Source organism: Choloepus didactylus, chromosome 7, assembly GCF_015220235.1.
Source record: "Choloepus didactylus isolate mChoDid1 chromosome 7, mChoDid1.pri, whole genome shotgun sequence".
Classification (NCBI taxonomy): domain Eukaryota; kingdom Metazoa; phylum Chordata; class Mammalia; order Pilosa; family Megalonychidae; genus Choloepus; species Choloepus didactylus.
This window is the reverse complement of record NC_051313.1, coordinates 97,315,056-97,331,342: the sequence shown is the minus strand read 5'-3', so window position 1 is coordinate 97,331,342 and position 16,287 is coordinate 97,315,056. Positions and strand designations below refer to the sequence as shown.

Here is a 16,287-nt window from a genome sequence, read left to right as displayed (position 1 = left end):
AATGAATTAAAAATCTTAATATAAAAGCAAGAACTATCAAATGCCTAGAAGAAATCCTAGGGAAGCATCTTCAGGACTTTGTGTTCTAACGGCAGTTGTTCTGGTTTGCTAATGCTGCTTTTTGCAAAACAACAGAGATGGATTGGCCTTTGTGAAGGGGGTTTATTTGGTTACAAAGTTACAGTCTGAGGTCCATGAAGATGTCCAAACAAAGGTATCAGCAGTAGAGTACCTTCACTGAAGAACTCTGATGGTGTCTGGAAAACCTCTGTTAGCTGGGAAGGCATGTGGCTGACGTCTTCTCCAGAGTTCTGGTTTCAAAATGGCTTTCTCCCACAATGTTCCTCTCTAGGCATCTCCTTGCTCCTGGGTTGTGTTCTCCAAAATGTCTCTGTAAGCTGCAGCTCCTCCAAAATGTGACTCTGAGTTGCTCTGAGTTCCCTCTGTCTGTGAACTCCTTTATATGACTCCAGTGTTCCAGTTAACACTCACCCTTAATGGGTGGGGTAACAACTCCATGGAAATTATCCAATCAAACATTTCACTCACAGTTGATTGAGTCACATCTCCATGGGAACACTCAATCAAAGAATTCCAATCTAATCAACACTAATATTCTGCCTCCACATGATTGCATCAAAAGTAATGGCATTTTGGAGGACATAATACATCCAAACTGGCACAGCAGTGGTTTCTCAGACTTGACACCCAAAGCACAAGCAACCAAAGAAAAAAATAGATAAGTGGGACCTCATCATAATTAAAAACTTTGCTTCTAAAGGACTTCATTATAAAAGTAAAATTACAACCTACACATTGGGAGAAAATATTTGGTTCCACGCATCTGAAAATGGATTAATATCCAGAATATATAAAGAAATCCTTCAGCTTAACAACAAAAAGATTAACAACCCAATTAAAAAATTTAAAAAAATGGGCAAAAGACTTGAACAGGCATCTCTCCAAAGAAGATATACAGATGGCCAGCAAGCACATGAAAAGATGCTCAACATCATTAGCCATCAGGGAAATGCAACTCAAAACCACAATGAGATACCATTTCACACCCATTAGAATGGCTGTTATTAAGGAAATGGAAAATAACAAGTGCTAGAGAGGATGAGGATAAATAGGAACACAGCTGATGTGGAAGACTGGCTTTTCCTCAGAAAGCTAAGTATGGAACTACCGTATGACATGGCAATCCCACTGCTAGTAATATATCCAAAAGAATTGAAAGCAGGGACTCAAACAGATATTTGCACACTGATGTTCATAGCAGCGCTATTCACAATTGTCAAAAGATGGAAGCAACACAAGTGTCCATCAACTGATGGATAAATATAATGTGGTATATACATTCAATGGAATAATATTCAGCCATAAAAAATAAAGTCCTGATACATGTGACAACATGGATGAACCTTGAAGATACCATGTTGAGTGAAATAGGACACAAAAGGACAAATATTGTATGACCTCACCAAATTGAAACAATTAGAATAAGCAGACACAAAAAGCCAGAATCTAAAATACAGGTTAGCAGGGGATGGGGTGGGGAAGTTAAGGCTTAAAATATACAGGGTTCCTATTTGGTATGATGGAAAAGTTTTGGTGAGGGATGGTTGAAATGGTAGCACAACATTGTGAATGTAATTAATAGCACTGAAATATATATGTTTAAATATGATTTAAAGGGCAAATGTTAGGTTGTATATATGGTAACAATAAAAATTTTTAACAAAAGTTACAGTTGATGGATTTTTCTACATGAAAATTAGGTTTAAGATAATCAAAAATGCAAGTTTGGCCTGGGAGCAAGGAATATTTGTAACGTCACAAGTGAAGGCCTCTCCTTACTCTATTAGAAATTTTTTCATGTCATTGAGGAAAAGATTAACCCCTATAGAAAGTGGGAAAAAAACAAAACCCCCACAAAAACCAATAAGCTATTCACAGAAGAGAAAATAGAAATGGCTATTAATATGAAAAAAGCCTAGCTTCATTAGTATTCACAAAAATGTTAAAGTAGTAATGTAATATCATTTTGAATTACCAAATTTTATAGATTTTTTAAAAATAATACAAATATTGGTGAGAGTACTGGGAAGTATTATCATAGAAGTATAAATTACTACAGCCTGTCTGGGGCAGATATGGTAATATTATTAAAAACTTCAAAAATGAGCATACCCTTTGATTCTGCAATTCTATTTCTTGGAATTTATCCCAGAAAAGCATAAATATATGTATAGAATTAAGCACAAGAATGTTCCTTACAGTGATTCTATGTTGGAGCTTGTAATATGTGCCAAGCACCATGCCAAGTGTGTGTAGGAGCAGCCAATACGTGCCAGGTACAATAGCAAGTGCTTTTATGCTGATTATTATCTAATTTTCATAGCAGTTCTCTGAGATGTAGGTAAATGGTTATCCACATCCTACAGCTTGGAAAACTAAGGCTCTGAGAGGTTAAGTGACTTGTGCAAGATCACACAGCAGAGAAATGGCAGAACTAACTAGCAGTGTCTAGCATGGGTAATTTGCTAGTCTGTGACATTTGAAGAGTGAAATAACATATGGTCAACAAAAGTCCTTTTAGAGACTTAGTGGCATGCGAAAATGTTCTTGATGTCATATGTAAACAAAGGAGCTAATGATCATAGTGTTGGTCCTAATTTTATTAAAGTGCACATATGTAGTCACAAATGTATGGGAATAAATCTGGAAGATTGTACATCAAAATTATTATCCCTTTGTGGTAGGATTTACTTTGAGTTATTTTTTTTTATTGTGCTTTTGTATGTGTGTATTTGTGGTTTTTATTTTCCAGTCAACATAAGTTACTTTCTTATAAAAAGAAAAAAACAATGCAATAGCTTTTAGTGGATATTTTGATGTTGGAGGCCCAACAATTCAGGGAATCCCAAAGCCACATGATTTCCAAAATATTTATGACCATTTTAATAATATGCCACAGATGATGATGGAAAAGGCAAAAATACTCTGGTTTCTAAAATTATGAATCATGTCATTTCTTTTCATATTGTATTTGATCAGATATTACTTATTGTACCTTTTCCTTTTTGCCAATAAAATGTGAGTTTAGTCCTGTTAAATTAACATTGAAAGGAAGATACTGAAGGAAATTATGAAAGTTACTTTACAACAGCCAGTTTAAGAACTACTTAGGGCAGGCATTGACAAAGTGAATATAAGCAGACAAAGGTGACTGAGAGAGGGTTTCCCTTTGAATTACTGAATCTGTCCAGTTGTCTTTTCTAGGGTAATCTAATCTGCAGCAATTAATTCATAGTGAAATTTTGAATGAGCAAAGTTTTGCTAATAATCTGCAGATCCATCTCCTTGAGATGAATTAGATCAGTGCCAAGCAGTTGAGGACAATATCATCTTGAACTAAGAGAGACACAAAACAGCTAAACAAGGAATCTCAGCTACATTCTGTAATTCTAAGAGAATCCAAGTCCAACCCCTTGTATTCTGGGAAGGTGCTATTATGTGGTTTAAGGGAGGTTTAAAAATATCAGCTTCCTACATAACTGGTAATAAGTTATTTAAGCAGTTACTCTGCTTCTCAGAATTTCTAAGTGATGTAAACATTTTATCCTGATGAACCCCCTAAGGAGTCTGTCAACTCTGCCTCCTGAACCCAAAAGAGAAAGCAAAAATATGCATGAATGAGATGAATAACACAATACTGAACTCATGTCAATTCTTCACTGTTAATACAACATGTTCCTTTGATACACTGCAGAGGAGACGTTTTTTGAAGGCATTCATGTGGGTTCAGGGAAGAGATGGCCAGCATCAGCATGGTTCCAAGAACATAGTAGGCACTCAGGTGTTGATTGAACTAGTTATTTAGATCAGGGATTTTCACTTCTTGGAAAACAGTAGCTAAAGTAGCAGCTATAGACCAGGTTCTGTAATGGACACTAAATTATCTATGTGGTTTCATTTAATTGCACTTTTATTGTTCTCGTTAAAGTAGCATATCCAAACCACCCCCACCACCACCCCCAAAATGACAGAGCTTAGGTTGTAACCCAGGTCTGTATGTGTGATCCCAAAGCATCTGCTCCCTCTGGCATGCCACATCCCCTCTGACGTCTATAGAGACTGTATCTTTTGAGGTATGGTTTCAACTGCTTAATCATCTTTTCTAAAAACCAAAGGTCTGTGCCACGCCTTCCTGGTTGATTTGGAAAGAGGGTTCTGTTTGTGTGAATGTTTGCTAGGGACAGCATGTGCCATTGACGGGTGATTAGGCATCCCCAGCATACTTGGCAACAACATGAGCTCTCTGTTTGCATTGTTTTCCAAAAACTGTAGACAATAGAGATCAGGAGGTCACACTGCCTGCTTTGACAACCCAGAGGGCTAGGAAGCTCTTGAACACAATTGCCTTCCACCCCTTGACAGTCTCAAATGTGTTTGAGATTAGAGTGGGAAAGGAAAATGGAAAAAAATTAAATGAGACTATAAACAGGAGACAGCTTACACAGTCCATTGGGAGTTCACACTATTGCCTCAAAAATAGTTAAGGGAGGATGTTAACTTGTCCAGAACTCATTTCTCCAACAACTTTTAGAACCGTGTCTGATCCATTTTAATTAGTTAATTTTTTGAATAGGGAATATGTGTACATGATAAAAATTTTAAATATTCACATGGTATAACAATAGGACTCCCAAATAGTTTTCTTGCAGGTGGCTGGGGTTCAGTGCACAGCTTCACGATGAGACACCCAAAATCATGAAGCTTGGTTCCACAGAGTAACAAGTACTAATCTTAGCTCTATACATCCTCCAAGAGCTTATTGTCCCATAGGGAGCATCATATAAATAATTGATATAATCTGCTTTGCCTCCTTTGAGTGAAGATAAATGCTGTCTCCTCAAAGCCAGGCTAGGAGGGCAGAGTTGAGGATCTCTAGCCTGAGCCACATGCTGCCATGGCAGACCTCCCCCATGGCTCACAGGCCTAGCACTGAGCCCAGATCACAGTGCAGACTCCCCTTCCCATGAGAGGAGTTCCCCTTGGGGACTCTGATGTTCCTTCCCATGAAGAGACCTTTGTTTGGATCATCAAAATTTATCAGAGAGAATCTGATTATAATTACCCCCAAAAGGATCAAGATTTTGATTTCTTTACTCCCATGAAATTCCTGGGCATCTAAGTAAGGAGGACGAATCCTTTCCTCATAGGAAGGAAGAAATACCAAGCCTCACTGACCATCCTGCTCTTGTAGGACGGGGGGTGCTTTATATGAGAGGTTACTCAGGTGATTCTTACCAGGACAGAGAAACGTTTTGCTGTTTGTCTTGCTGTTTCCATTGCTACACCTAGAAGCAGATGATGACTTGTAAGTAGCAGCCTTTCACTAAGTAGGTAAATGAATAAGCGTTTAGGCATACAGGGATGGGAAATGTTGGTGGACTGATAGGCATCTGGGTGGATGAGTACTGTACTTGCCAAGCTCCCTGGTATGCCTGGGAGCATATGCAAATTAAGCAGAACCTCTGTCAAACGAACTTTAAGAGGTAGTTTGTGCTGTCGGAGGGTTAGTGAAGAGTAGTTGTGAAGGAAGGACAGAGAAGTATCAGTATGGGCCAGAGGCTTCTGGGAAGACTTTATGGAGTTGTAGAGGACACTTAACTTTGGGGTTGGTTAGATTTAGAAAGACAGTAAGAAAAAAGGCATTTCTGTAAGAAACAGTGGGACCAAAAATACAAGATGTATTTACAGGAGAATGAATATACCAGTTTTGTTAAGATTGGGAATGTGAGTATGTGAATACTGGGAAATAAAGACAACAATCAGAAAGCCTTTATACATATCTGGGTGCTTTCCAGATGAGAACAGACAACTGTTAGTCCATTCGTTTTTCCTGTGTTTATTTTTCTTTTATATCCACCATGGTTAAATATGGTATTTCAGAATCTTTGTATTGACTCTTAAGGGAAGATAAAAAGATTGTGTATGAAGATAATCATGTAGCAACTTTTAAAATATGCATTCTGCTTTTTAGGGTGTTATATATATGTATTAAACATAAATAGAAAAGGGCAGAAGTTATATTTAAATATCATTGAAGATTCAAGTCTCTTGCCCTTCCTCAAATGGAAAGTTCTGTGGAATATTTTTCCATGTGTCAGAGAGACATCAGTAGTTTCCTTCATGAGCTTTTTCTAGTAATCACTCTTGTCAGGAGAGTGAGTACAAGAAGAATGTAGTACATTATGGAGTTTTGAGGAAGGTTGTGTCTGGGATCCGGTTAAGTTTCCACCCCCTTGGTTCAGCTTTCCCGACTGTAAAAGCCCTAGACAATTCATTCAGGGGAGTCATTGAACTCTTTCACGTTTGTGTTCTTTTTTGAAGACCAGTCTCATACAAAGCTTAGTTACCTTTGAATTGCTTGCTTACTTAGAAAAAAAAAAGGTAAATAATTTGATATGGATACAGATGTTGATTTATATGCTTTTGCCAGCAGCATATAGCTGAGGAAATTAAAATATGTTTTTCAAATTGACTTTTTACTAAGATGATGTTGTTTTTTGCATTTGTCAATGTGAATTTACCAAACTAAGTTGTAAATTACCAAAAACTATTTAAAGATGTATGGTGGAAACTAATACACTCTCATTGACCAGATTTCCCCTGTCTCCCCCCACCCTTTTTTTTCCTTAAATAAACTGGAACACTGAACTTAATTTAATGAGCAGGTCTTCAAAGGGGTGTATGTATATTTGTGTGTTTTTGTGTATCAGTATCATCTTTGGTGTAACTTTTGAAACCTAAAGTTGCTAAACTCCCATGTTACCGGTTAGTCTTTGTCCAGCCCTATGTAGTTTGATTAACGTATTTTAGTAATACAGTTGCTCTAAATATATCAGCAGTGGAATATGTCTTCCTTTTCAGAATGAATTTTTGAAAACTGTATTTTTTTACTTTCTTGATTGAGTTTAGAACATGTATGTTAAGTATTTTGCAGAGCTTTTTTTATGAATTTATTAGACTACTTGGTGTTTTGTATAATTTAAAGTTAATTATGCTTGATCATTGGTGAGACTTAAAACTATGTGATATAGTTTTACACATCCTTTTTGTGTTTCATGGCATTTTGATAAACAGGATACTCCAGTCCCACCCCACCCTTCCAAAAAAGATGCTTTTTCTTTCCCACTGTAGATTGGCGGGTGCAGCAACCTCACTGTGTTCTGTGTGCGTGACAATAGATTAACTCGGATACCTGCAGAAGTGTCACAGGCGACTGAACTTCACGTCTTGGATGTGGCAGGAAACAGGTGATTGTCTTCTGGTTTGCTTTGCTTGAGAGTAAGAAACAAATGTGCACACACCCCAGTCTTTGCTGCTTGCCTTTTCTCCATCTTATGGAATATGTTACCAGTGAGTCAAACAACTCATGCCCCAGAGAGTTCTCAATATGGGAACTGGAGCCATTGAGCCTGGTGGAGAAGAGAGGTGCAGGGACAACCTGAGGATGGGGTAAAATTTAAGCGGATGCTTCTGAAGAAATGCATCTCAGAACAATGGTAGCATGTTGTAAGGAAAAAAGCACTGGCCTGAGATTTGGGAGGCTTAGATTTTACCTTAGCTTTTGTAGCTAGCTTTTGTAAATTAACCTGGACCCCATAATTCCTTCTTCTGCAAAATGAGCTTGAATAAGTTTGGACTAGATTTTAACCGGGGGTCTTGATATGCTTTGCTCTGAATCCCCTGAAATCATAAGCAAAATTGTATTCAGGGACATTATTCTGGTGAGAGGAACCACAGCTGTTGCCAGAATCTCCAGTGATTCCTAATCCAAAGAACGAAAAGCTAAAAGCCCCAGACTGATGTTCCCAAGGTCACAGCAGTACCGTTTCTCAAGTTCTGGGGTCAGAGGTAGTATTGGGCTACTTACTAGTTTCTGGTATATGCTTTGTCCTCACCTTTGTAGAATATAGATTTGTTTAAGCCGCTCTGAACTGTCAGCACCCCAAATATCATATGCACTCTCTTCCCCCTGAGCCTACACAGGCTATCCTCGCTACTGAGATTCCCTGCTCTACCCCCCACCTCTCTTCACCTCTTGCTTTATTCTTTTCCTGAAAAGCCTCCTCTCTGAGTCTGCTTTTGGGGAATTCTCCTTACTTTAGCACTCACAGCATTGTATGATAATAACCTTTTTATATATGTGTGACCCTCCCATATCTAAAGTTATGTGTTATCGTATCACTTGTTCCATGTCCAGTACCTGACACATAATAGATGCCCGGTAAATATTTGTGGCCTGGATGAAAATGTGAATAGCTTTTGCAGAATGAATAGCAGGCCACTGTGAAGTGCCTTATATCACTGGCTTCATTGCCAAAAGAAATTGAAAAACTGCTTTCAGATGTTATGTGACTTACTAGGAAGATGATCAATGGCTTGAAAAGATGAAAAAAAGCAATCTGAAGAATGTTTTGGGGACCATCTCCTAAAGTGCTGATTAGCTGGTCACTTAGGTTAGGCACAATTTACCATTTTTCATTCTTGCTAATGGATTATAGACAGCAGGGCTAAACAAACAGCACTTCTCAGCTGGAGTCCAGAGCTGAGTTCTGGCCTCAGGGAATGCTCACTTTTTTAAGTTAATGCTTTCAGGGCATCTTGATAGATTCTTAAGACCATTAACTGGTTGCTGCAAAATCAAGTTTAATTTAAATTGAATGTTGAATTTCTGCCGGACTAAGCATAGCATGAGATTTATAACTTGAGAAGGACAGTTCTTTCCTGATCTCCCACCTCCAGTGGTAGAAACTCAGTGACTCCGAAAGTGTTCCCTAGTTCTTGCCATGCTGTGAGCATGAATCCACATCACTAATTCTTGAGCAGAAAGATGACTCTGATGTCTAAAAACTATTGTTTTACATGAGTAAAGCCCCATTCTCCATTTCTCAGAAGAAGAGAAAGTTAAATTTTTATTTCGTTTGGGCTGGGGTGGAGAAAACCCAATTAAAGAGTCTATTACAGAGCTGTCATCTGAGTCAGTTAAGTGTGTCATTTAGTCCATGTATATAGGTTCATAACCAAATTTTAAGCCTCTTAAAATATTTAATTGCTACTTATTTAAAGTATCAGTACAGAAACTACTACTACTAATAAAAAAAAAAAAGCTTCCATGTCAGCCTTTTATCTTATGGAAATGTCACATCACGGGAAGTCATCATAGCAAAAACCACAGAAGTTTCTACCCCCTCACAAGCCTATAAAAATAGCAAATGGCAGTAGGGAGACTACATATTAGTTTCTAAAGGCTTTCTTTTACAAGTTTGATAGGATAACTTATAGTAAGGATGACTATAAAGTACCACTTGGAAACAAATATTAAACTCTATATAACAGTTGAAGAAGAAGATATCTTGTATCATTAGTTACACATGAGCACAGAACACAGAATTCCTTAATTCTTGGACTCGGTCCCATACGAATATCTACCAGGTACACAAAGTCAGGCATACGAGCATCTTCATTGTAGTATTAGTAGTACCAAATGTTAGAAACAATGCCTCTTAACAGGGAGATAGCTTGTACCTTTTTTGTACTGTGTATATGCATTATCTAATCCAAAAAATTAAATTAAAAATATTAAAAGACAAAACGTAGCAGTATAGCCTTACTGTGGAATACCAAGGAGCCAAAGAATGAAATGTTTCTCTCTGAGGTGACAAGGAAGGAGGTCCATGCTATTGAGTAAGAGCAAGTTGTTGAACAGTATGTAATGCTCTCACTTTTTTTTTTTTTTTTTTAACTTGTTTGTGCGGTGCACAATATATTAATAGTAGGAGGGGTGGAGACTTGACTTGAGGGTCCATGGGACTTTCATTTTAGATATGTCAGTATTGTTTAATTTTTTTTTGTCATTGATCATGTTCTCTATTTATCTGTATTTTAAACATTTTTAAAAACTTTGCTTAAAACTAATATTTATACTAAGAGTTAAATAGGTAAAAAGTTAAAATGTAAGAAGTATTCAATCATAGGTTAAGGTAATATTCCATTATTCAGTAAATCATGTTTAGTTGCTGAGTAAATCTTAACAGCAATTGCTTTAGCAGGTCAGAGGTGGGGAAGGTCTCTTTGAACTGGGTTGGTGGTGGTTATAACTGGAGTTGAGAGACTCACAGTTTGGTTATTCATTTGTTTTAATCCTTGTACCATTAGTGTAAATAGTAACTGGAGGCCTTTTTATTTCTGGGGGATATGGTCCTAAATAGAACATAGAGATGTGTACAAATGTAGCTTCTCGTGTTTATTCTGTTTATTATGTAGTGTACAGAAGGTACCCGAGTAAACCAAAAACTGAATTATTAACTCCTGTGGAAAGTAAGACTATTTTTTAATCTGTTTTCTGACTTGAGATGGGATGGTTCATCCAAGACAAACAGAGGAGTGTGTGTGTCTTTTCTTCCCCAGGTCACAGTGAGTCAGTAAGAGGTTCAGCCCAGCCTGTAGAATTTCTGTGTGCAGACTGCACAGGGAACAGGGACTTTTTTTTCTTTCCTCTTTACCACTGCTGGGATCACTTTTGTCCACAAGACACTTATGGACATCTCCCCTCCACACACACACACACACACACACACACACACACACACACCTGTTGTGATAACCAAAAATGTCCCAACATTGCCAAATGGCCCCCATTTGAGAACCATTGCACTAAAGTAATTTTTAGCAACTCTCAAGAACATATGATTTCTCGTGGGTAGTTTTTTCATCCCCCCATTTACTAAATAGATTTAACTGGTTGTAGCCAACCTGTCAAATCTCTGGGGAAGCAAAAAACTAATCTTTAGATGTTACATCACAGTTTTTAAAGTACTTTCACATACGCTGTGTCATTTGAAACTGAAAACAATCTTATGTGGATATTAATTATCATGTAGGCGTCTGAGAAGTGGGATCTTCTAGAAATGGACAGAAATATAAATGGAATAACTAAAATAATCTTCTTAGAGGAAGCAAATGGAGTCCATAGTCATGAACTGTTTGAGTCTACTTACCTGCGGTTTAAACTCTTCAGCCCTCGGGCATCTCCTTCCTCATCCCAGTTTGCCAGGTGCTCCTGGAAACAGGTAATCCCAGGGTGTTATGTGGACCCCGTCCATGAGCCTGTTGCCGTTGAGACAAGAGCCTCCTGCTTCTAGGTCCTCCCACAATTACACTGGCATTTTTTTCTCTTTAAATTAAAACTTCCTGGTACTAATAATGTGTCCCGTAATTAGCTGAACATTTCCTCATTTTTACCCTATGGCCTGGCGATCCTAATGCAAGCAGCAATAGCAGAAAAGGGAAAAACACAGTAACCTGCTGGTGAATCTACTTACGAAGAGTAAATCAAGCATCTTAATTGTAAATATAACAGTTTTGTGCATTTTGAACCCAATCCCGGAAGCTGTTTTTAATTTTTTTCTGTTTTATTGCCTGGAATTGATTTAATTAGATACAAGGTCATGATGTCTCCTTTTGTTTTAAATTAGGTTATTGCATCTGCCATTATCCCTGACTGCCTTGAAGTTGAAGGCTTTATGGCTGTCTGACAACCAGTCCCAGCCTCTGCTTACATTCCAAACAGACACAGACCATGCCACAGGAGAGAAGATTTTAACCTGTGTCTTACTTCCTCAGCTGCCTTCTGAACCAAGTTGCCAAGGTGAATTTAACTTAAGGACAATATCCGTGTGGCCTTGAGAATGTCTGTCCATAAAGCCTTTTGTTCCCACATGTGTTTGTATTTTGTTTAATGTTCCCCTAGAGCCTGCCCAGGTGAGGTCATTGTGGGAGTCCCCTGGGAAGTTTCCCCTGCATCCTTCAAGAAAAGTGCTGCTATACCTACTTAGCATTTCTGGAATTTGTTAAATGGCTTTTCAGTTTTGAATAATAGCTTGAATGAGTTTGAACTAAACTGGATGAAAATGTGAATAGCTTTTGTAGAATGAATAGCAGGCCACTGTGAAGTGCCTTATATCACTGGCTTCATTGCCAAAAGAAATTGAAAAATTGCTTTCAGATGTTATGTGACTTACTAGGAAGATGATCAATGACTTGAAAAGGTGAAAAAAAGCAATCTGAAGAATGTTCTGGGGACCATCTCCTAAAGTGCTGCTTAGCTGGTCACTTAGGTTAGGCACAATATACTCCTAAAAAACGTAAGAGAATCACTTAAAATCCACTCTGTTCGTTTAGAAGACTAGTTAACACCACAGGCATACTGTCTGTAAGCCAGTGAGTTGTCTTGTGTCATTGTATCTCTGTTTTTATAAATTATACGTGGTTTTTAAAAAATATTCACACTAATGTCAAAATGCTATTTTAAGTCCTTTGCTGAGAGCTGGGTTTGAGAGAAAAGAACTGTAATGCCTGAGAGAATGGGAACCCTTGAACCAGGAGGGCCACAAAGCCAATTTGCTGATACCAGCTTTGTTAGGTTTTCCCTACAAGAAAAACGTGGTAGAATGTATTACTATAGAAAGTACTGTCATGAGAAAGTTTTCAAAGTTAATGTGTAAAAGTGAATTATAAGAAAGGGTTCTTTAAGTGATTGAGACATTCTGTGATGAAATATGAATCATTTTAACTTAGCAGATATTTTATATGATCTTCAATAGATTTATCCATCATTGAAAAGAATGGGCAACCCTGTCCTTTTGTGTTTTTGTTTTTGTTTTTGTTTTTTTCTTTTTAAAACCAATACTTGGCGGTTGAGTCAATGGTTTGCCTTCCTTATTTCTGGTGTTCTATCCCTGATTCTCATATGGATTCTGCCTCGTCAGTTACAAAATTGGTACACAGCAGTTGCCAGTGTCATGACCATTGATGTGATCTTTGTCACAGCAGAGAATCTGCCTCGTTGTGGTGCACTAGAGAGCTTGGTAAATGATGTCTCCGATGAAGCCTGGAATGAGCGTGCAGTACATAGAGTCAGTGCAATCCGTTTTTTGGAAGATGAAAAAGATGAAGAGGACAATGAAACGGTATGAAAATGGAGATTCTTTGCCTCCATGGAAGTTCAGAGTTAAAAGCTTTCTAAATATTGAGAATGGTACCTAATAAGGATTTTTGTTTGTTTGTTTTAAAATAGTACATTCCCTGTTTTGACTTCATAATTTAAGAACTTTTTTAGATGGCAAAACTAGGTACTGATTCATAAGGCAAATAGAGCATTGGGGTTTTTTTGTGTAGTTTTGGATACCTTTTTTACTTTGTGATTGTTATGTGTCCTCCCCTTCCCCACTCCGACATGATTGGGAATATTTTCTTTTTTTGTTGTTCTTTGTGAATTAAGTCTCTTTCCACCCCATCCCACCCCCATTTATGACTGTACCATGGTATAGATCCATGTAGACTCCATTCACATTTCATAACCTGTGACTTAGCTGACCTTCATATCACTAGGTCACCGTTGCCTTCATGTTGAGTGCTTGTGATCCTCGCTGTATTACCTTATGAACTTTCATTCAGAGATCAGAAGGTTTGAGAGCATCTCTCACCCTTACTTTCACCTATGCTTGGTAGTGTTTCATTGCCATCCAGCATCACTGTGAGTGGGTGACCAGTTGACTTTGTCTTCTTAAATTCATTGTAGTAATTGAGATTTTCATAAGCAGAGCTTAGAGGGAATACTTGCCACCCCCCAAACAAAGGGCAGTTTTTAAATTATTGCCTTTAGTCTATGCTATTACAGCTGCCACCAAATGGGATTGTAGCCATTTGCAGTAGTACAGTGCAAAACTAGGAATTGGGGATGACCAAATAACTTCAACATAAATGACCCTTTTAATGCTTACCTCATGACTGGTTAGAGTGTGATTATTTCACGAGTTACTTTATTGCTTTAATACTGCTTTTTCTGTATTTTGTTAACCTAGTTTGGCTATTTAAAGAATTAAAATGCTGTTTTATCAGCCAAAGATTATGTAAAATGTCAAATAATATGTCTTCTAAAATTGCCTATACCATATACTTCACTTCCATTACTGTGACTTTTATTAGAAGAAAGTGGCCTTTCATCAGTAGGTTATATAAAGAGCACACACAGCAACAAAATAAGAAAATAAGTCCTTCTTTCTTGCTTCTCTTTTCTTCATCTCCCATGCCTCAAGGGCCAAAGGAAACCAGAACCACTTATGGATTATAGTAGAACACTATAGTGATTTTAATTTAGGATTTTCTTTGTTCCTAAAGGGCACATATCCCATAATTTAGAGTCTTTAATTTGTTCTTACTGTTCATGGAACTTTACTTTTATCTTATGCTGATGTCATTTTTTTTAAAGTATTCTTTTATTCTAAAAGAAATCCTGCTCTCTTGACTAGATAAGCTATATGAAACCCTTTTATCTTCTATTAGCTACTGTTAAGCAATCAATGCACAGAGCTCCAAAGAAAGATTTTCCACCCATTTTAACTCTTTAAATCATAATCTCTCAGAAGGTAAGATTTATATCTGAATGCAAATGCCTTGAAGCTGCATGTTTGAAAGAGGAATAGAATAAAACCAAAACTCTCCCTCCACTGTTTGTTTTTAGAGAACACTTCTAAGGCGAGCCACTCCACACCCAGGGGAGTTAAAGAACATGAAAAAGACAGTGGAGAATTTACGGAATGATATGAATGCTGCTAAAGGACTGGATTCAAACAAAAATGAGGTCAACCATGCCATTGACCGAGTGACCACTTCTGTATAAATTTCGCCTCCAAGTTTTACCTCCTGTGTCTTCCCCTGCTGTGGAGATGTTCCTGTCCACTTCTGAGGAGCCTCATCAGTCCTTTGTTTTAATCAGAACCTGGCGATCATCTCCCCGTGCCGCTGTCTGCAAGGAAGTGCCTTACTCTAGCTCATCAACCAGTTGTTGCACCAGTGACCTCCTGGGGTGATTTTTTTTAAATTGTCAGTTGTTTGTAATAAGTAGAATACACCACTGTAAACACCTGACCTTTGTTTTTGTCTTATGTTGGGATAGGAAGAGCAGGAAGGGAAGTTTATACCCTATTCACTTCCATAAAGTGCTGGGACGTTTTAGACCCAAGTTCTCTTGGGCCTACTGATGAGAGAGAGTTTTATGTTTGGGGAAAGAAAAAACTGATACTTTTTAAAACCTTTTCTGGCAGCTCAGATGGTGTAAATTTTAAAATTTTGTATAGATGTCTCATAACAAAAAAAAATGTATTTCTTTTTTGTTATTTTATCTGGAAAACGGTACATATTTTAGTATTTGTGCAGGAAAAAAAACAGTCCTAAAGTATTTGCTTTTATTTGTACCATCCATTTGTGCCTTACTGTATCCTGTTTCATGTCAAGCCAATTATAAACAGTGGCATCCTTGAGCAGTGAGATGAGAATAGGAATGTGGTACTTTTAAAGCAGTGTTGGATTTTAATTAATAATCTACCTGTTTTGAACCAAAAGGAAGAATTACTACCAACTTGTAAATTATGTTGGTTGATTTTTTTTAAATGAACCAAAGGGTTAAACATTAATATTTCATTCCTTACACTTTAATTTTTCATGTGTAAGTCTCTTACAATGAGTGCGATGTGAGACTGCACCCATTCCAAAGGTATGTGCCATTTGTAAAACAAAATAGAGCAGAAAAGCACAAAAAGTGAAAACTGGTTTAAAGGTTCAATGGGTAAATAAATTATGTACTGCAGAAGAAAGTATGATTTTTATTGAAGAAAGCTTTAGAAGTTTTATATCCAGATATAAGACCATAATAAAGCAAAGTAACCTACAACCATAATAGAAATGTTGGTGTTTTTATAAGTGCAATTTAATTTGTAAATAGAGTTTGAATTGAAATGTAACAAAATATTGTTTCAAGATTTAATTTTAAGACTGCTAATTTAAGGGGGTCTGGGAGTATGTTTTGGTGTACACGTTGATTTCTTTTTTTGTATGATGTGATAAAAGAGAAATGAAAAGGACCAGTCACTACATGGTGTTTAGGAAAATCACATTGCATTTTTTCTCCATGAAATAAACTCATCCTGGACATTGGCCATACAGCTTTATAAAATTAATCATTACTGTTTCTATACAAATGGTAGCACCTAGCCGAGTCCTTTGGAAATGTACTCCCTTCCATTAACTATCTACACCATAGTCAGTTTTGATTAACCTCCCATGGGACATGCATTCACTCAGACTTCTTCGTCACAGACACAAGTCAGAATTGCCTTCAACTCTATCCCATAACTTTGGGCTTTGGCTGTC

At 37.4% G+C, this 16,287-nt stretch overlaps 1 protein-coding gene across 2 annotated transcripts in view; it reads left to right on the top strand.

The window, feature by feature from the left end:
• LRRC1 (leucine rich repeat containing 1) overlaps window positions 1–16,071 on the top strand; it is a 138,055-nt gene extending 121,984 nt beyond the window's left edge. Inside the window, exons 11-14 of one of the 2 annotated variants that reach the window (XM_037843813.1) lie at window positions 7,213–7,328; window positions 11,553–11,725; window positions 12,910–13,046; window positions 14,600–16,071. In XM_037843813.1, the coding sequence (XP_037699741.1) occupies window positions 7,213–7,328; window positions 11,553–11,725; window positions 12,910–13,046; window positions 14,600–14,758 (585 nt within the window). In that variant the 3' untranslated portion in view covers window positions 14,759–16,071. Of the gene's footprint in view, window positions 1–7,212; window positions 7,329–11,552; window positions 11,726–12,906; window positions 13,047–14,599 lie in introns of both variants that reach the window. The other variant, XM_037843812.1, reaches the window with a different exon arrangement.
• The last annotated feature ends 216 nt before the right edge of the window (window positions 16,072–16,287 follow it).